This window comes from Pezoporus wallicus, unplaced genomic scaffold, assembly GCF_028554395.1.
Source record: "Pezoporus wallicus isolate ANWC-B61680 ecotype Strahan unplaced genomic scaffold, APGP_CSIRO_Pwel_v1 contig_7237, whole genome shotgun sequence".
NCBI classification, from domain to species: domain Eukaryota; kingdom Metazoa; phylum Chordata; class Aves; order Psittaciformes; family Psittacidae; genus Pezoporus; species Pezoporus wallicus.
Genome location: NW_026635802.1, coordinates 233,625 through 254,058, shown reverse-complemented (window position 1 = coordinate 254,058; position 20,434 = coordinate 233,625). Strand labels below are relative to the sequence as shown.

General features: G+C 42.3%; 1 protein-coding gene across 1 annotated transcript in view; it reads right to left on the bottom strand.

Annotated features, from left to right (window-relative positions):
• Positions 1–34: 34 nt before the first annotated feature.
• The window catches only part of DLEC1 (DLEC1 cilia and flagella associated protein), a 41,499-nt gene continuing 21,099 nt past the window's right edge, over positions 35–20,434 (bottom strand). Inside the window, exons 22-38 of the mRNA XM_057398275.1 lie at positions 19,339–19,449; positions 17,642–17,772; positions 16,433–16,618; positions 15,895–15,962; positions 14,513–14,664; positions 13,891–13,994; positions 12,900–12,970; positions 11,851–12,068; positions 10,715–10,849; positions 8,762–8,881; positions 7,501–7,595; positions 7,325–7,409; positions 6,592–6,792; positions 5,540–5,701; positions 4,367–4,520; positions 3,676–3,796; positions 35–1,131 (exon numbers count right to left, since the gene is read on the bottom strand). Of these exons, the coding sequence (XP_057254258.1) occupies positions 1,014–1,131; positions 3,676–3,796; positions 4,367–4,520; positions 5,540–5,701; positions 6,592–6,792; positions 7,325–7,409; positions 7,501–7,595; positions 8,762–8,881; positions 10,715–10,849; positions 11,851–12,068; positions 12,900–12,970; positions 13,891–13,994; positions 14,513–14,664; positions 15,895–15,962; positions 16,433–16,618; positions 17,642–17,772; positions 19,339–19,449 (2,232 nt within the window). The 3' untranslated portion in view covers positions 35–1,013. The remainder of the gene's footprint in view (positions 1,132–3,675; positions 3,797–4,366; positions 4,521–5,539; positions 5,702–6,591; positions 6,793–7,324; positions 7,410–7,500; positions 7,596–8,761; positions 8,882–10,714; positions 10,850–11,850; positions 12,069–12,899; positions 12,971–13,890; positions 13,995–14,512; positions 14,665–15,894; positions 15,963–16,432; positions 16,619–17,641; positions 17,773–19,338; positions 19,450–20,434) is intronic.

The window sequence follows — 20,434 nt, the reverse complement described above, 5'->3', positions numbered from 1 at the left end:
TTCTTTTTCTGGTGGTTCTTAGTTGGAAGCCATGATTAGTTAGAGCTGTGTGATAGGCTCCTGTTCCAGTGCTGCAGCCTGTCCCACTCCCCAGCAATCACTCAGGCTGTATTTTAGAGCAAGAAGATGAAATTATTTGGTGGTTGTAGAGAGGCATTAGAGTTCCTCAGGGGTCTTTTTTTGCACTCTGTATAGAATGAGTTCTTGCTAGTACAAATTTGGTTTAAACTGGGCAAAAGGCAACAATCATGCATCTTCTGTTCTCCTCAGGTGGGGAGGGCAGCCCCCTCTTCCCCGCACACACTGCTAGTAACAAAAACCTTTTATATGATGGGAGGGGAAAACTTAACAGGCTCAGAAGTGGGAATTTCAGTGACCTTTAGCTAAAGTAATACTAAAAACATTTAGAGAAGTGTGAGTAAATGGGAACCATGTCGGGGGAAGGCATTCAAGGGCAGAAGGGTTCCGCCCTCCGTAGCCGAAAGGGATGTTCTCAATGCCCAAGCATGATGAAACGCACGGGTTGGTCATCTTCCAAGAAGTCCAGGGAAAGTTGTCTCTTCCCCTTTTCATGTAAGGGAAACAGCCTGGGGAATGCTGGCCTATTCACTGGTTCTTGCTTTTATGATGTGTCAATATCTTTTTAATGTCAAACAAATAACCAAGGCAAAACAAAAGCTACTTTATAAGGTACAAACAATCTTTAATTGTAATTGGAGACATACAGAGGGGTTTGGTCTAACTCTTACCATGGCCGCTTCTCTATTTCAAACCAATTACTTTGCAGAGCCTCAGGTAGTGCTTAAGCTTACCACAGTGGTAAAAGTAATAGAATGAGATTATGACTCTTCTATTTAAAGTACCATGACCTTCCTCCCACCTTCCCCCAACTTAAAATTCCATTCTGCTAAAATTCTAGTCCATAATAAAACAACTGACAATACAGGCTCAATGGATGGCACATCTGCATCCAGCCTGTTACCTTGACATTTGTCCCACGGTGTCTTGACTATTTAATACAGGTCTTCATACCTTCCATCGTAGGTTCCTTGCCCCTTGATCTGTAGCTTGCAGGGCTTCTCCCCCAGTATTCCAGTGACAGTCATGACTGCTTTGTATTGAATGTCGCTCCTGAAATGTAGTGCAAAAGGGACAGTTCAGTTACAGGAGGATGCAATTCTCTGTTTGAGATTAGTTACTCTGTGGAGGAAAAGGGGCAGAACGGTGCTCTAAGCACCGGTGATCACAAGCACCAGTCTCTCATGCTGGTGTTGAGTCTGGGGGTAGTAGGACCACTTTAGAGTGTTATGGCCCATAGCTATATAGAGGACGTTTGAGAAGGATGATGCAGCCAGTACCTGAAGATGTTGAGTTATTCAAGTTTTTCTTTACAATATGAAGTTAATATCTTCCTACTGAAAAAATTCAATTTTAGTTAAACAAACTGAAGTTCTGCTGAGGGCTTCTGTTTGGCAACAAACCAACACCTGCACTGCCCTGATGTGAAAACTGAGCTTGTGACAGCATTTGAAACAAAAAAAGTTTTTGTCAACTTGCTTAAGACAACGGGCAGTCAGTGGAGTCCAGGTTGTAACTGAACATCAAGCAGCTTACAGCAACTGTAGTTTTGTGCCAGGTGGAAGTCTTACAGTGCAACTGGCCTAAGGCTAATGCTGTGCAGTGCTCCAGAGACTGCTCATCTGAAGGATTTCTCTGCATCCGAGAGGTGGCTCTTGTAAAGGCCTGAGGCAAGAGCCTGTGCTTGCCATACAACTTTTATTTTCTCCTCCTCACAAAAGATTCCCCTGCAGGAAGACCACTGATTTAGGGAGGCGAGTTATTAAAATTACCTCACACCTTGCATATAGTTATTTGCTAATGCCACACTGGTCCCAAGTGCTGGGGGATATGTAGTCTGGAGCTTAACAGACAAGCTGGCTGGTGTACAGCAGCAGCTTTGGTTCCAGACACGCTGATTGTCAGACAAAAAGAAGTGCTTCCGGCACATTTAGAAACACTACAGAAAAACTTTGGCAGTCAAAGCCTGGGGAGGTCTTTGATCTATGAAGCTGCAGAGCCAGGACAGCTTAGAGAAGCTGCTCAAGGCTTTGTCCCAGTGAGATTCCAGTAACTCCAGTGATGGAGATCTCACAGGGTATTCTAGGAAGATTGAAGTTACATCAGTAGCTCATGTCACCTTAAAATCACTGGGATAGACTTTGTCTTTCTTAAGGTTTATGTCAGCATGCTGTAACTTCCAAGAACATAAGCTGAATATTATACAGGAGTTGCATCTCTTTAATTAGAGCGAAGAGATTAAAGGCTTTGGGTCATCATGGAATCACAGAACGGTTTGGGTTGGAAGGGACTTTAAAGCTCATCTAGTTCCACCCCCTTGCCATAGGCAGGGACACCTGCCACTAGACCAGGTTGCTCAAAGCCACGTCTAGTCTGGCCTTGAACACTGCCAGGGATGGGGCAGCCACAGCTTCTCTGGGCAACCTGTGCCAGGGCCTCACCACCCTCACAGGGAAGAATTTTTTTCCCATCAGGAAAAAAAATTCAGTTTCTCAACACTTGACACCCCTGAGTCCTCCTCAGGGCTGCTCTCAGTCCAGTCTCCCCCAGCCTGTATTTGTGTTTGGATTCCCCGGGCCCACATACAGGACCTTGCACTTGGCCCTCATGAATTTCATGTGGTTCGCACTGTCCCACCTCTCCAGCCTGTCCAGGTCCCTCTGGATGGCGTCACTTCCCCTGGCGTGTCACCACACCACACCTCTCAGTGTTGCCTACCTCTGCCATGGCACATCTAGGTCCTAGCCTTGACAAAGGTCAAGATGTTTATAGGACAAAGTAATTTTCATCTGCTCGCTTCTGTTCTTTACTGTCATTTGCCTGCAGCTCACGTTATCTTTACTATGTGGAAAACCTTTGCACTAGACAGAAATACCTTGGTGCCTTTCTTAAACACCTTGACTGTAACACTAACCATTGCACCAGGCTATGCAAAACACATGGTATCACTGCATTAGAACAACATTTTGCTCTATTTGTTTCATCAGGAGCTACTCTTAATGCACGTAGGGAAGTACAGGAATTCAAATAATTTCTTTCAGAGAGGAGCCACATAAACTGCAGTGAAGGACCCCTGAGACTGACTGCAAAAGACATTCCACTTTCCTGCAGGATAAACAGATGCTCTAGTGGAATTCTGAACTACTCTGGATACATTTTGCCCTGTGTTCTAATTAATAAAGTGCTGGATGCATAAAGGACTCAGTTGTTGTATCAGCCTCTGCACTGACTTAGACAGCCTTGAGATCTACCTACTGCTGAAGATGTTCCCCTAAAGAAAGAGGTTTTATCCAGTGGTATGGAGTCATTGTGTCATGCCAACTGTTGGAATAGCAGGATTTCAAGTGGATTAATCCAAAGCTGAAATTCTGGGTGTCAAATACAAAAAAATCCCATATATAGGAGCAGCATAGAAAACGTGGTTATGTGGAAAAAGCATCAGCTGGGAGCCCAGGATTGGGATGTGTTAGAAGCAAAATGAGCAGCCTGGTAACACAAGAAAAGAGCAGACTTGCTCTTTTCTTTCAGTGACCGCTCACACCATAAACTGGGGCTTGACAGGGAATAGCAGCAAGATCTCAGTCCTGTTAACTGTACCTTGCAGTAAAGCTGATCTGCAAAATTGCTTTGGTAGGTGGGTCCCCTTCACGTGCCTCCAAAATGCCATTAGTAGGGAAGACAGAAAACACCTTTGCGTTGTTATGCCTTTCCTGTTCATCTGCAATGAAAGGGGCAAATATCAAACAAAGCAATACAAGTCCCTTCATGTAAGCTTGTACAGCATATTGTGCTCAAACCAATGAGCCTCTGCACTAGCCAACTAATAAATCATGTCCTGCATGTGGCCATGTCTGTTTTAATCCCCTAATCAAGTGGCCTCCATGTCAAAATAATAAAGCCCTGATCCTCTTTCCTTCGAAGCCCATCTGTTTTTAACATCATTAGGCAGAAGCTCAAACCAAACTCATGAGGAGCTGCTGCTTCTTGTTGTCTCTTAGGATTGCATTATGAATGAGCAAAGCATGCCTATTATTTGTAGGGGTTGTGATCCAGTCTTTGGTTAAATCTGGAGTAACTGCTGAAACCAATAGAGATACACTGATGTTAAAAAAAGAAAAAGCCCTTGTAAGTGAGAACATGACAACAGAAGCAGACCTGATTGATACGTTTGCAGCCAACATCCTCATATATTGGCTATCTGTTGAGTGAATGCAGGCGCTCTTACTAAATAAAACCACTGAATAGTAAAACTATATAACAAGGAAATTCAATTGCAAATGCAGAATACCCAGCAAAGCAGTCCAGTAACTTCTACAGCCACTCCTGTTACACAGGAAGACATGTTCAATCTTGGTATGTCCAACAAAGCAGCTCTTGAAATGAACCGTGTGGCAGGAGAGCTTCAGAACTGGAACAGTGAGGTATGCAGTCAACGGGACCAGCTGCAAAAACAGAGGAAAGGGAGAGGAGGAAAAAAAAAACACCTGATTTTTGTAGAGCTTTAATAGAATCTGCTGCAAGTGGATCATTCTTAACCTCCAGCACTGAATCAAGAGTAGTTGCTCTGTGTTCTTTCGTAATAGAGTTGATTCCCGATTCTACAGCTTTCAGTGAATTAAGTTGTTGCTTGTTTTACTTTTTGGGACAGGTTTTCAAACCAGACACTGTGATCTTAATGAAATAACATGGAATGAACATCCTCGCTTCTTATTTGGGTTTTCTGTAGAGATGCAGACATTACAGCATCCCAACGCCCCTTAGGACTGTACATGACCCACTGTGAATCATTCAATTTCTGCAGATTGCCCAAGATTACTCTTAAATTGACTGTATCTTAGGCATGGTGCTTGGACCTTACACAGATCACTCCTCAGAAATACCTGGTACGAAACAAAACCAAACCAAAAAAACCCACCAGTGCCTGCAGTGTACTGGAACTGCTGAACACTTTGGGGGGTTTATAGCCTTCCATCTGGAAGAGACTGGTCTTTAGATGTGTGTGGGCTGTGAACACACCACATGAGCTAAACAGACCCAGGAGACTTTCAAGAAGCACTCGGGTACTGCAGCAGGCAATGCTTGGTGACTCAGTCACTGGCATGATCCCTGAGACAGTCCTGACCCCATGTCTCAGAAGGACATTGAGAGTCAGACTGTGACTGGGCATGCTGCCCTTGGATTGAGTTGGATCACCATCACTGTTATGCTGTGCAGAGCTGGGGCACCAGGGTTCAGACCCAAAACTGCTCTGTCCATATCAGTGTCACCTGCAGCTTCAATGGAGTCACCTGCAGCTTCAATGGAGAGCTATTTGCAAATCCCTGGCCATTCACTTGAACTGGATGACACGATTTAGAGATGGCTGTATTTCAAAGCCGAGTAAACCCTAAGGCAATCCAAACAGAGATGCTGATAAAACACAGCCCCTTCTCAGGACCCAGAGATCTGGTTCTGATCTTACCTGGGTAGTGCAGTTACTATATTCAATGACCAGGTTTTGATTAAACTTCAGCTTTCTCTCTCCGTTCTCAAACTGGAGCACTTGGAATCCAGGAAGCAGCTGCGTATCTGGCAAATGTTGATACGTAAGCAACTCCAGAGTTGTGTGGAATGACACTTTCACCTGTGGGAAGAGGAATTCAGCTGACCATCGCATAAGAAGACACAATGTGCAGGAAATCCAAGGTAAACATTGCTCAAAGGCCCAGATGCACATTTTCCCACTGGAACCCAAAGGTGTCAATGCCAGCAACCAAATTCCCATTGGAACAAAGCATTATAATTCAAGAAAAACCACAGCTATTTCCTATGAATCCAGTACACAGAGATAGAGTGTAAAGGTGAACAGTTAATCTCTGAACCACGGTAGAGAAACAGTCTCTAGGAAGAAAAATTCCTGTTCTAAATTCCTGAGGTTACAGATACCATATTCCCAAAGCTGTCTTAAACATGCAAGTCGTCTTTCTTCCCACACGTGCAGAATTAAGATAGGCTTCCATGTCAAAATGAACACTAAAAAATGAGAAGCGCACTTCAAAAATACAACTGTTAGGGATTCTTTGCACCCCAGCTAATTCTTGTCTTTGGACTTTGTTTCTTTTAATGTCATTGTGTAGACCCCAAGCAAACCAATTTTCTTCTGTTTGCATTGCCTGTCTCTAATTTAAGGAAACAAGGGTCTGCAGCCTTTGGGAATCTTTTAATTTGGCCAGCATGTATATGGCTATTAATTTAGATGAGCTCCAAAAACTACAGGGTTTCCTGCAGGAGGTTGCAACAGGTCAGAGTTGATGAGAAAAGCTCATCAGGGCCACTGCAGGCCCTACATTTTGTACCCACAATATAGAGGTCAAACGTGCAGTAGTTGGCTCTTGTTGATATACCAACATTTCCCCTGAAACTGGGAGATTTCTAGACTGGTTGTGTTTTTCTTGCGGTTCATCTGGGCCGCACTAACACACCGGTTACACTCAACTATCTATTCTGGCGCAGCATTATTATTTTTGAGCCTACCAGCATGTTTTGCTGTGGATAAAGTACAAGTTGTGGTTGCTGTCCTTCTTCCTCCCTCTTGCTGTGGGATGTTTTGGTGCTCTTTTGGGGATCTGTGCTGGAGAGGCTAAAGGGCGTAGACAGAAGAAGCCTGAAGTACAGAGGAACCTTAGTGTAATTGATGAGTTTCAAACTTTGAGTCATCACCGAATTGGTCAAAACCTGGTGGAGAAATGATTCAAAACTGGTTAGTTTTAACTCCCTGGAGAGGGTTGTGCTGGTCTGTCTGCTCATTCAGCATCAGCAGGGATCTGAAGGGCTTTACCCCAGAGCAACCCAGTATTTTCTGCTCGTGTTTTCCAAAATTTCTTGAGTAAAAACTCCAATATATAAATAATGTAACATGGTGAAAAAGCCTTTGAATGTCAAGAGAAACAGGAACTGACCAGGCTGCTCTGAGTGTCTTATTCTATCAGATCTTTTATCCTGAAATTAAATATTTTTCTACTTGCAAGCCCCTCTTCAAAGAAAAAGAAAGACATAAAATAGGCACTGCCTGAGCTCAGTTTTGCTTATTCCTGGCTAAAAAGTCCTTAAGGTCCTTTTGTTTTACTTATCTTCCTATGTGCAATATAGACAGTTGCAACATGAGGCTACTGGGACTAAAGATGCATTTTTAAAACCAGGTGCATGCAGCTCTGAATTCTCACAATAATACAAACCAGCCAAATACATCCATGCGTGAAATACTTACTCCTAATGTAGGATGATCTGGTAAGAGATCACTTGCTGTTGCATAAAACACCATTCCTCTGTCAAGATCCATGTCTACTTGCAACCTGAGTATAAAGAATCAGAGCTGGTCAGTGCCCTTTCCTCCAGACTGGTCTACTCTGTGGCTGTACCAGCCATGGGAGTGAGGGTACTTACAGAGCATGCCTTACAAAAGCTTGTAAGTCTACTCGTAGCTGTGGTACTTCATAGCGGTGCTTGCGATGTACTTTGTTAGGTACTGTCTTTCTATGCTGAAAACAGAAATGATGTGTAAACTGATAGCAATAAAACCCCAGACCTACTTCTAGCCCAAGAGGCTGTTAGACAAGGTAAGATTCTGCTTGTTTGTAAGGCACAATGGTGACATGCAAGGAAAGGCAAAAGCTAAGCAGTAGTTGAACTCTGAATTGTGGTTAATGCAGATACTCCTTCCTCCAGGAATAAAACCCATCAGGGATGTTTTTATTAAATATTCAGTTATCATTCATTCATTATACCTTGCACTTTTGCAATGATTCGTATCAAAGAATTGCAGAAAAATTCATATAACATTATTCAAACCTCACATTAGCCTTTGAGCTGGAGTTGTGGAAGAGGAAGTTTCCCAGAGGAGAAAGATGCTGTCTAAATTCACACAGGAAGGTGGATGCAGAGCCAGGAACAGAACTCAGCAGTCCTGAGTCTCAGTCCCATTGTTAACTACTGTTATCAATAAAACCTGATGTTGTGATAGTGTTTCAAATCCTGGGCTTTTGTCTGGGGTCTACTGCATCAGACAATGTAAGAAGATGGGGACATTCCTATCCCAGAATGCTTCGAAAGCAAATGTAACAAACGAACAACCCCAGTTAAGGAAGGATATAACAGGGTAGCAGGAACAGGACTGTTTATACAGACTGGCCAGGTACACAGCAGCCTGTACATAAATTACAGGAAGGGAAATAATTATTTTCTAGCCATCTTTTCTAGTACATCTGGACCTCTTGGATCAAGTCCAGAGGAGGCCACGAAGATGCTCTGAGGGCTGGAGCCCGCCTCCTATGGAGACAGGCTGAGAGAGCTGGGCTTGTTCAGCTTGGAGAAGAGAAGGCTCCAGGGAGAAGAGCAGCTTCCAGTGCCTAAAGGGGGATGACAACAAAACTGGAGAAGGGCTTTTTACAAGTGCATGTAGTGATAAGACAAGGAGGAATGGCTTTAAACTGAACGAGGGTGTGAGGGTGGTGAGGCCCTGGCACAGGTTGCCCAGAGAAGCTGTGGCTGCCCTATCCCTGGCAGTGTTCAAGGCCAGGTTGGACAAGGCTTTGAGAAACCTGGTCTAGTGGAAGGTGGGTGGAACTGGATGAGCTTTAATGTCCCTTCCAAACCAAACCATTCTGTGATTCTGTGATCTTTAGCCTTGCCGTGATAGTGAGTTTACCTTGTCTAAGCTCATGAAACCCAGCACAAACCCTTCACACTGCACTTCAGTCGCAGTCTCTGGGAGTACGTGTGGGGTGAAGGAGATGCAAACGGAGATGCTGCCACCTCCTGGAACCACCTGCAGTCGAGAGACAACTGTTCAGTAGTGCAGGGAGACGCCTGGGATTGTGCAAGCATCCTTCTTAGCACTGAGCAGCTAAAACTGAGTTGTGCAAGCAGCAGGAACTCCTCTCAGGCTTGCAATAAAATGACAACATGTGACAACAAAACCGACAATTATTTCAGCTGCAAATATCAGTGCAGCCACTCTTTATCATCAACAGAGTTTAAGCATAGTCACAGCCCAAATCTCTTAAGTACACAAACATATGTGTTTGTTTTTAAAAACACCCAGTTCTGCCCACTCTTACTCCATGGCTAACTCAGATGATTCTCCCACAACTGACAATGCTCACAGATAGAAGAAGCATCTTTTTAAAGAGTTACAAGTGTGACTTCAGGGTATTTTACAGTTCAGTTTACTCTTTGCTAATTTTTTATTTTACATGAAAGCAGGGAATGTAATCAACTACACCAGTCAGCTACAGTGGATTTTCTGGGATTTATAGGTTCAATAGATCCTGCTTTCTTTAGGTGCATTATACACGTTATGGTTAAATGCGGCTATTGCTGCAGAAAAACTTTTGCCATCTCCCTACAGAGCCAATTCACATCTAGCCAAGTTTGTAAGGTCAGGGTCCTCATGGTGTGTACTGCTTTCAGGATCCTGCTGTGCAGATGCAAACTCCTCCCTTTCATGTGACCACTGGGTGAGACGTTTGCTGTTGTTGGACCTACATTCAGTAGAAGCAAAACTAGCTCAGCTCTCCCTGCACAGTATTCCCCTCCTCAGAGTGTTGAGGAGTGTAAGAGAGCTCTGCCTAAAGTCTGTCAGGGCCAGAGCAGAGCTAGTGAGCTCTGTCATGTCATACAACACTGCAGGGTCTGTGCAGTGGTCAGAGAGAGCTTATCTGTTCAGACGTGGATATAAGCCAGGTCTGGCCAGCCGGGCTGCACACCACCTGAGCTAACAGACCTTCCTGGAGCAATAGTAGGAACACAGAGAATGTTTCTGCAGAGGACAACCTGAATGACTCTACAGGCATCAGCTCCATTCCACAGGGGTAAACCTGGCTGCTGGCTGCCCTGACAGTCTGCCTCCATAATGCAGCACTTGTTTATTGGAACTCTCTCAGACCAAATAACCCCTGAGCTGGCCATGGGCTTCATTTATTTGAGATGCCATCTCTGGAATTATTTCTTTTATGTAATCTTTAGCTCATTCTAACTTGTAACTGAAGCTCTTTGGCAAAAAGCTTGCTAATATTAGGAATTAAAATTGTCACGCTGATGTTTCGGGCAGCCCTGTCCCTCAGTGAGATCTTTCCAGTGCTGTCTTTGCTTTATCTTATTCCTAAGAAATTGTGACACTGTGGCCCCTATTTGCACAGTTACTTTTGAAGTACTTTGGGTTACAACAGTTTATCCAAAAGAGTTGTCTACAGAGCAGCAGCCTGCTTTCTAGCTCTGCCACACTTACTTAGCAGACCTACCCTGGTTAAATGACATCCTTCCAAAGCTTCAGGCTGGATGCCTCTCACCAAATGCCACACATTTCACCAAGGCAACCCAAGTAAGAGGACCAGAGATGCCAATCTAGAGCGCCTAGTACAACTGAACACTTAATTCCAGTCATCAGTTAACTGCTCAAATGTAGGTAGGACACTTTCTTTCCTCTGTTGACTTTGAAAACTCTTCTCGTGGTCATCTTCAAGATCCCGAAGCCTCCTAGCCTACTGTGTCACTGTCTAGCAGCCTCTACCTCAAACCAATGCTACCTCCTCCTCCTGTGTCTCTTCTGTCCTGCAGAAAATATGCTAAATCTAAGCACAAAGGAAGTGTAAAATCTTACTATCTGTCTTGGAGTAATGGAGTAGGGACTGTCTGCAGGAACCCCTTCATGAGGTCGTACAAGTACAGAGACGAGTTTCTGCACTTTGGGTCCTTGGGTGATGATTTCCTTCTCTTTGCTGTCAGAGCCTGAAGGCTGCAGGGACACAAGGGTGGGGAATGGTTAAAACTGTTACGCTGCAAAATAGGAATGCGAGTCAAGTGAACATGGAACTGCTGCACTAGTCAGTAAGCATGGCCAGCTTCAGCTTTCTTCTTTCTGGCACAAAGGCTGGACATGTGGATGTGTCCTGTACATTAATTTTTTCATGCATAGGTTTGCTGTCTTGAAACAGCTCCTGAACAACTTGGAAAATGTGCATGCCTGGGTCCTGTTTTACCCAGAGAAGCACTCAGCTGTTTCATCTCTGGCCAGTTATACAAACCAGCACTCCAGAGCAATAATGTTCCCTTGTTTCACAAGAAAGGTTAGAGGTGTATTCAAAACAGCTACGCCTTCTGAGCTGAAGCAGAGAAAATGAGATTTTAGTATTTTTTTGTAAAGCTTTTTCCAGAGAAATATACATATCCTGCATATCTTCTTGTCATTCCCAGCCCTTCAAGAAGGTAATTTGCCATATTATAATCAAATTTCACATGTAATGTTCTCTTAGAGCATGGTAGCATCTAACAGAACTAATCTTTTAGCACTAGGATAAATACCTCCATATCATTACCTGCAATTTGAACTTTGCAGGTTAGATTCTGCTCCCTGACTACCACACACATGGACACCATAAAGTCCCCATAAGCATAGCAGACCCAAATTAAGGAGTTTTAGTCATCCTAACACTTTCATATAAAAGTGGCATTAGTTTTTCAAAGACAGTATTTTAAGAAGTATCTCAGCAACTTCTTTAGCAGTTCTAAGAGAAGCTGAAAAGCTATTTGCTTGCAGCTCATTCTGTAAACTGATTGCTGATACCAATGGCCATCTGCTCATGTATTGGCTTTTTTGAGTGTGAGAGGAGCTGCATTTCTTTTAACAATCCAGCTCTTAGTTACAAGTTATCTCTCATGTTATTGTTTTCAACCTTTCATGCCAAGAAACCCATCATGTATCTCAGCAGCAGGATGAAAAACAGACTAACAGCTGACCTCATCGGTGGTTTGCAAAACTGGATAAATGCTTCCGCAGGGAATGGCAGACTGATCCAACTTTAACATGATCTCTGACTCCAAGGTGCTACCAATTGATCCAGTCTCATTTTCATCTGTGTTCTTAAGAGGAAAAGGGTCTTCAAAGAGCATTAACAGGTCCACTAGTTTGTTATCATCTTGTTCTTGGTTATAAACTTCCCAGTCCAGGCGGATGTCTGAATTGAAGAGAAGAAAGGACAATTACTGGTCACTGAGAAGACTCATATCTTAACTGGTACTGGAGAACCAGAACGTCAAGGAATGAATTTATGTCTAGCAACCAGATTTGAAGCATATCTTAAGCTTTCCATTTTTGCTGTAAACTGAAAGGATTTAAGATCGTGCATACTGTGCTCTTATTATGGCTTGGCCACTTAGGTCCTAACCTATACTGTTAATAACATTAAATTATGAGCATTTTGTTTGTTAAGCAGATGTGTTTGGTGGCATTCAGGAAAAAAAAAAAAAGTGATTGACCTTTGCTCTGAAGAGTTTAATATCTCACTCAAGAGGTGAAGACTAAACATGGAAGAGCCAGATGATGCCACTAAGAAGCAGCTAGCACATCTGATTAACCAGGGTTAGTGCTGCGAGAGATTCACAAAACCAGGGTGGAAAATCCTGAATTCCCATTATTTCAAGGAGTGAAATCCCAGGCACATCATGAGTGGATGTGCCGTTCCATAGTAACAACACATTGAGTCCACTACGTATATTCTACTACACTCTGGCTGGAGCTTACCTGCTTTACGGTTACAGAACAAACTAATATTCTTGGCAGTAATGCCATAACGATAAATACTACTATGGACATAAAGACCTGCCAACATGCATTACTGTTCTGTACTAAGTTAGAAAACAGCTTAGACACTCTTTTATATACTATTATTATTTTTACAAACCCCATCTTGATTAGGAAACAAGTAGGGCTGTTAATTAACATGTTAATGGGTCCTTCGATGACACCCTCTGGGCGTCAATGGTTGCTGTACAAAAGTCATTCTTACCAAAGGGAGTGGGATTGTTGAGCTGGACCCTCCGAAAGACAGGAGACCCTCCAGAGACATGAGTGCCAAACCTGAGGGGGGAAACTTTGCTGTCAGTACATGCAGAAAATAAGAGTGGATGGCTGAAATCATTAAAGATTTGTTTAACAGGGGAAACATCTGGCTGTATTGGCAGCCTGTTAAGAGTGGCTATCAGGTAAAGCATGGCATATACTGTGAAGTAGAATATTATTTTATTTAATGTCCCTTTTTTTCCGGTTTCTTACTTGCCTCAGACGCTTCAAGGTAAACACATGAAATCAGGCATATGAAACACCCTTGCAGCGGCAACAAATGGCTACATGACACTTACCCATGTCAGACATTTCCAGGTGCATAAAGGCATTGTTTTTTGGTTGGGTTTTTTTTTCTTTACGTTGAATATAGCTAAATCCATTTTCTATACCCCAATACAGAGCTGACATTGCAGATGCTCTAGGCTGCAATATGATACCCAATGTTAATTCCTCTGAAGTCAGCAAGAAGCAGCCATACTGCATGGCAGCTGGCTGAGTGTGAAGTGCCATGGTCCCCATTAACCAAAACTTACCCCTTAGCCAGATATGCAGGTGCAATTTACTATACAAGAGGGCTTAAACCTACCTCTGCCCCTATTTACCTTTGGGGTTACATTTCTCCTGATCTATATAAAGGGTCAGGGAGAAATGAACTGTGGATGATGATGATAACTGCCACCATGTACCAGTTTCTGTCTCCACAGAATCAAACGAGGCTGGACTGGGTGAACTTCTGGATGAACCTAAGAAGACTTGCATGCAGATTCTTTTCTAATTGTGCTGGCAGAGCCAAGTGTATTTGTGTTATAGAAGCAGAAACTGTACTTTGACAGTGACTTTGCTAACCTCATTAGATAACAAAAAGATGGGAACAGGTGTGGGGGGGGGCTATAGTCCAACTGTATTTAATTCTTAGACAGTAAATTGCACTATACCTGATTGTGGGTGACTTTATTTGTGGTCCTGTCAGCTGCAGGAAGATTGGACAGCCTTTCACAGTAATTTGCATAGGAATTAATTTAGGTTGTAAGTCTCCCACCTATTAAAAAAAGAATTGTTGCTATTAGAATCAAGATAAAACTTTAGTTCTCAGGTTAAAAATACATTTTGAAAAATTATTAGATTTTCAAATATTTTTTTATTTGTTCTTTTGACAGTATCTAATTCATACACTAATGAAAGCTCTTCTCAGCAGGAGACTGCATTTGTCAGCTTTCCTGTGGCTTCTCCATGCAACACAATATATTACATTGGTAGAGCAGAGTAGTGCACTGGCCAGCTACCAAACAGATTTTATAAATCAAAACTGCTCCAGTCATTTTAAAGGCACATGAAAACCTCTCAAGAGATCAACATGTTACCCCAGAACTAAACCACGCTCTGTAAGAGAAAACACTTGTCCCTTATTGGAGGTAGTGGTATAGAAATATATACCTTAATTTCTATACAAGTCCCAACAAGCTGAAAGAGTATTTTTAACAGAAAGGAATCTGGAAAATATAATTGGTGTAAAATATGCCATAGCAATTCTTCACTTAAAACTGAAGCCCCACCTACCTTACAGACAAGATCATCCTGGTACTCTCCCCACATATTATTGTAAGCTGTTATTTCTATGATTAGCTGCTGGAAGGCTTTCAGAGTTCCTGTGGACGGTTGTATATGGAAAGCTACTCCCTTCCCATGAGACAGCAGCGCTGCAGCAAACTCTGAAGGAGCATAGCAAAGAAGCATTTGATGACATCTGAGGAAATGGAACAAAGTCTTTCAAAGAATATTATATATTCTAGCTGGACCATATTTCTAGCTGGTATTAATCAGCCTAACCTCACTAGCTTCAAAAAAACCCACCTGGGATCGACACAACCCGCATTCATACCACTTTACCCAAGCTCTCTTCTGCAGTGGGTCATAATCAGATTTTGAGACTTAGTTCTCACCCAGATTATTTTATAGAAGGACTCCCTTTCAGCAGCCTGATCCAAGACTATTTGGGATATGCAAGGGACTAAATGGTTACATGAAAACATCCTCAATTCGAGAAAAATAAGCTAAAGTTTGTGCTAACTGGTTGTTGTTCTGTTAACAGCTGCCTGATTACCTCTGTGTGCTCTGCAACACAAAGAATGAATTACAAAGAGCAAAGCCTTTCCACATTCTGAGTCACCTAGCCTTATAAATCAATAAGCTTGCACGGAATCTGTCAGAACAGCATTCTTCCAATATTAAGTACTAATTCAACAGCTGAAAAGCTCTGTCTTTGTAACAGATATCAAACACTATGGCAAGGTACCAATATGTCCAAGTTTTATTTTGGATACAGAAGACACAACCACACATTATAGCATTTTTCTCCCGTTTCCCCCATCCCTGGATCTCATGTGGCTCCAAATATTACTACTTTTCAGTACAATGCATCAGAAATGATAGATGGGTTCTGCTGTACAGAACTGTTCTGTTCTTCCCCACAGCAAGGGAAGGTATATGAAAGGGTTTGAGAGAGAAGAGTCTGCTGTGGTGGCACTGGAAGACTGTGTAGGAGAGAAGTAGCCAAATGTTATGCATGTCATCCATATTGTGTGCTGGGAGCGATCCTGGGAGTGAACTATCACCAGAGTCACTCGTCTTTGTTCCAGTCTGCTGTTTTCGAGAAAAAGAAGAAAGAGAAGGAGAAAGAAAGAGAGTGGGAGAGAGAAAGTAGCAGTTTGGGGGGTGGAGAGAGAAAAAAGCAGCAGGGGGAAGAGAGAAGTTGACCTAATGCTTGTGCAATGTGTGCTTTCAAACTCAAGAATGCACTGAGGAACTAAGTCATTTAACAGTGCAGACTTAGCCAGATACTTCCAGAATCAAATAACCTGACTGGCACATTCAATGCTGAATATGTTAGTCAGTTGGCTCTTGCCTTCTGTCCACCAAGGGATTAACAGCTATTACCCTACCTGACCGTGCTCTTCTGGCTGCATGTACTGAGATGGGTCCTCTTCTTTTCATCAAATAGCTTGAGGAGCTTAAAAAAATTAAAAAGCCACTGCTGTGAAATGAGAAGGACTCTGCTAAAGTAACAGCTCTACTTGACTCAAATTAGTGGCCATTATAACCTGAAGGATTGCCTGCAAGGCATTTTTTTGACAATAGCATCCTTAAGAGTGAATCAACTTGAGAGTTGTAAGACTCTGCTTACAATCTAACACAACAGAGTCTTGGCCAGTGTAAACCATTTTATGTCTCTTGGCAATAAGAGTGTTCACCATTTGCATCAGCTAAATCTTCTGTCCTTGCACTGCAAGCTGTCTGTTTCTGCAAGAAATCTCACCAGCAGGTTTCATTACCCCAGTCAGGGTAAGAGCTTAAAAAAACCCACCAGAATACTGCAGGAAGTGTTTCTCATGACAGAGGCAATAGCACTCTATCCCAATTTCAGATTCAATCCAGACCTAAACTAGTACTGGAGTCATTATGCAGAAAAGCAAGACTTACGGGCAGATTCCTTGTTCTGGAGTAAGCGAGTAGCCAGTGAAATACTCAGCTTCTAGTTTGAATGGAGCACTGATTCCAGTGTGATTGGTAAGAATTAGCTGACGCTTTACTATGGCTTTGAATGCAACTTCAGATCCAAAGTCCAAAAGAAGATCACACGGACTTTGTGGCATTTGTCTTTCATCACTGTCAGACAAAATTACATTCATATTAAAGCATAAGTCTTATTTTCTTATGCCACAGGTAATTTTGGTAGTTTGAAAATGTGCGATATGCAACGTGGTTGTGATGAAGTGTGTCTAAGGACCATGCAGCCTATGATTTTTGTCATCAGCATTTACTGCTTTTCATTTTTTCACTTCTATTCATGTGAAGATTTATTTTGGGTAAGATTTTTATCATATGTATAACATATGCCAACCTACCAAATGAAAGCCATTTTTGCTTATTTAACAATATATAAAGATAAGCATAATCCAAAAGACAGGAATGATGCTACGTATCAGAAAAATAAAATAAAAATCAGTCACATATACCAAGGTAGACTGAAGTATATTCATCTTTCTTTAACATCATGTCTCACAGTGAAACAACAAAACTTAATGGTACAAAATACAGGGTCTTGGGTATAATTCTGTAATTCTAAATTCACATCTAAGAGCTGAATTCTCAAACTTTTGGCATTACAGAAAATAGCTGTTACTCACAAACACGTGAGAGACTTCAGAGTCCCCACTCTTAAGTTACCAGGGAGAAACGTAATTTTTCCTGCTCTTTATACACAAAAGCGTAACTTGCCAGTTGCCGTGACAAGTGCCAGGAGCACAAGGGAGAACAGGCACAAAACATGAACATGAGTTCCCCTAATGTGCAGTTGTGCAGTTGACTTCACACTGATCTATGATTCATGGTTTAATGAATTCACAGTTGCTAACTGAATTTGTTTCAGTTAAACAGTGGGGAGCAGTGCTCTTCTCCAGTGTCCTCTTGGGCTTATGAAGATGATAAATCTGGCTAGGGTGTAAACCTAGTACCTTTTCTTCACATAGTCACCTTCAGTGAATTTTCCCAGCACATTTTACTATCCTTTCTGCCTATAGCAGGAGGAGGAATGATGTTTATATAGATAAGTGTTTCCCCTCTCGCCATTGTGTTTTTGTTTTAGGAAGAAGTAATTTTTGTTCAGTTTAGGGCAAACCCTTGATTTACCTGGCAACTCCGCTGTCAGAAGGTACTGCGTAGGTGACATGCAGTCCTTTTACTTCACCAGAAATGCTCAGAAAGAGGGGTTCAATCATATCTTCTATGCTACAGGAAAGGGCAAGGTCTTTCAGCTCACCCTGAAAGGCAAAGAGTCAAGTTTCCTTGCAAATGAAGCAAATGCCACAGAGGAAAGGCAGCTTTAAGAAACTTATTTAGAAAATGTGTATAAACTTCATTGGATTGAAACCAGAACTATAATAGAATTGGGAAAAGTTTTACAGAATTGTTTTAAGTGCATTTTTCTTCCAGCATCAGAGTTGCTTAGAAAGCAGTAACAAGGTAAGAAAATTTGTGGCTGTTTCTTGGCTTTGCACCCACATCAGTCTATAAGCCTAAAAGTGCTCCATTAGTGATTTTTGACACAATTCCAATATTACAAGTGTTGAAGATCTAAGCATTAATTGCTTCTGGTTATGCTTAAATAATCTTCCAAACCCAAGGTTTTATTTCTACCTGGGTTTAAAGCAAGACTTGCAGAATGAGTTATGTGACCCAGTCTCTGGCTAGTTCAACATTACTATTTTCTTTTGCCTTACCAATATATGAATCAGTGCATCCTGCATAAAATTACAGACTGGGATTTAGCTCCACATTCAGATGTCTAAATGCTAACTCCCTAAATGTGAGCCCTTGAGTTCATCTATAAAGATGAACTCCAAACACGAGCTCTAAATCACCACTGATTTATTAATGGTACTTAGGCATCTAGCTCAGCTTTCTCATAGGTGCCTTGGATGGCATTCAGTTCTCCAACCACATGGCAGAAATGCCCTTTCAGATGTCCAGTGTGTCCTGTTGAGCTTCCAGCTTTCTATGAAGAAGGCTTACATTTACTGGGATTCTGTGCCACATGCGCAAGGCATGGATATCTGGGACCTACTAGGGCATCTCTGATAGCACTGAACACCTACTTTTAAGCTAATAAATGAAACTTACATCTCCAGTAACTGTAATGGGAACTAATACACCATACCTTTAGGAAGCTCCTTTATTTAGTTGCTTTAATTCAGGCCTATGGCTGAAGTCCTGAAGTTTGTAACTCTGCAGTCTATGCCCTATTTTGCAGACTCCTAGTCCCATCAGCCCCTTTTAAATTTTCAAATGTTGAAATGTCATAAGCCCAGCTGCATTCAGAAAACCAAATGCATTACAGATAAGAGTACACATCTCAAAAGACAAACAAACTCAAACAGGTTGGATGGAGCTTTGAGCAACCTGGTCTAGTAGAAAGTGTCCTTGCTCAAGGCACTGGGCTTGGAACTAGATGGCCTTTAAGGTCCCTTCCAACCCAAATCATTCAATGATAATATCTATGCCAGTCTTCTCCATTTCATTTGGAATAATCCAAAGTGAGGATCTGTATGCTCCAAGAAAAAAGATAAGCAAGGAGTAACTGAATAGGCATTCAAGAAAGCAAGAAAACCAGAACAATTGAGAAAGAGGCAAGGCAGAAGAATGCATACCATGTGGACTGCTTTAATTTTTCAACCATGGTACCTCTAAGCAAAGCAATTTCAGAGATATTGTACAGAAGAATTACCATTATGTTTTGTATATAGAAATCCTTCCTTTTGCCAGATGGAGCCAAGATGAGAATGCCATTATTGCTGTTTCGATAAAATAGCATCAGTTTTTAAACCTACCAGGATGTTAGCTGATAGCTCTATGCAGAATTCTTTTTCTTCATTTGGGCCTAAGGTGCCACTGGCTGGGGAGACAGTGACAGAGCAGAAAGCTGCCTGACTTCCAATGAGCTGCCAAACAGAAAGGATAGAAATTCAGCTGACTGATTTCATCTTCATATCAAAGAGGACTATAAGACAGATATTTTCAGGTTTAGAACACTTTCAGGTAGCAACATAAGTAGTTTACTGAGGCTTGCTTTACAATTCCCCTATGGTTAATAAAATCCTTATGTCGACATTCATTCCAAATGACTTCAGCTGCCCAAATGAGGCATCTGGGCTGGAAGCAGAGTCACTGCTCTTCCTCTCAGTCACAAGCCTTTCCAGGGTGAAGTCAACATGTCTGGTATTGGAGCAGGATCCCAGAGGTGCCCCATCTCTCTCAAATGACTGAAGAGGTGACCTACAAAGACAGTTCTGGTGACTAAGTGGCTTAACTGCACATGGCACAAAGCCAGGAGTTACTCGATTGCTCACACATCAGACACCATGTAAAATGCTGTGGATATTCCTCCTAGGCTCCATCTGTTCCAAAGGTTTTCCTATAGGTCGTATATCATCCACATGCTCTGTTAGGACCCCTTGGGCACCTGAGGACATCCTGGATGGTGCTGAATGCTTTTATGCAGGCAACTGAGCTGAACCTTGGATGTCAGAGTAGATCTGAATGACCAAGGCACTGAAAGTAAGCTTCAGCTTACAATGTCAACTAACTATATGCGTAGTGGGTGTCAAGGCTACCATTGTAGCCAACACACACCCCATTAGTATGTGCTAGAGAGCATTCTGCAGACCAAAGTAGGTGTCCATTTTACCAAATACTTCTCTGAACTCTGTTGGCTGTATAGATGAGATAGGATTCAGTTGCCTAAACACAGGCACAGAGGGTAGCCAAGCAATACATGCACGGCTGGCTGATGTGACAGGAGTCACAAGAGAACACATTTCTTGAGTGAGACCTGGCTGTCAGGCATAACACTATGCAGCACTCAAAATGGCACTAGACGTACTTGTTCTGGTGACCAACTTCCTGCTGAGATTTCCATTGACTAAG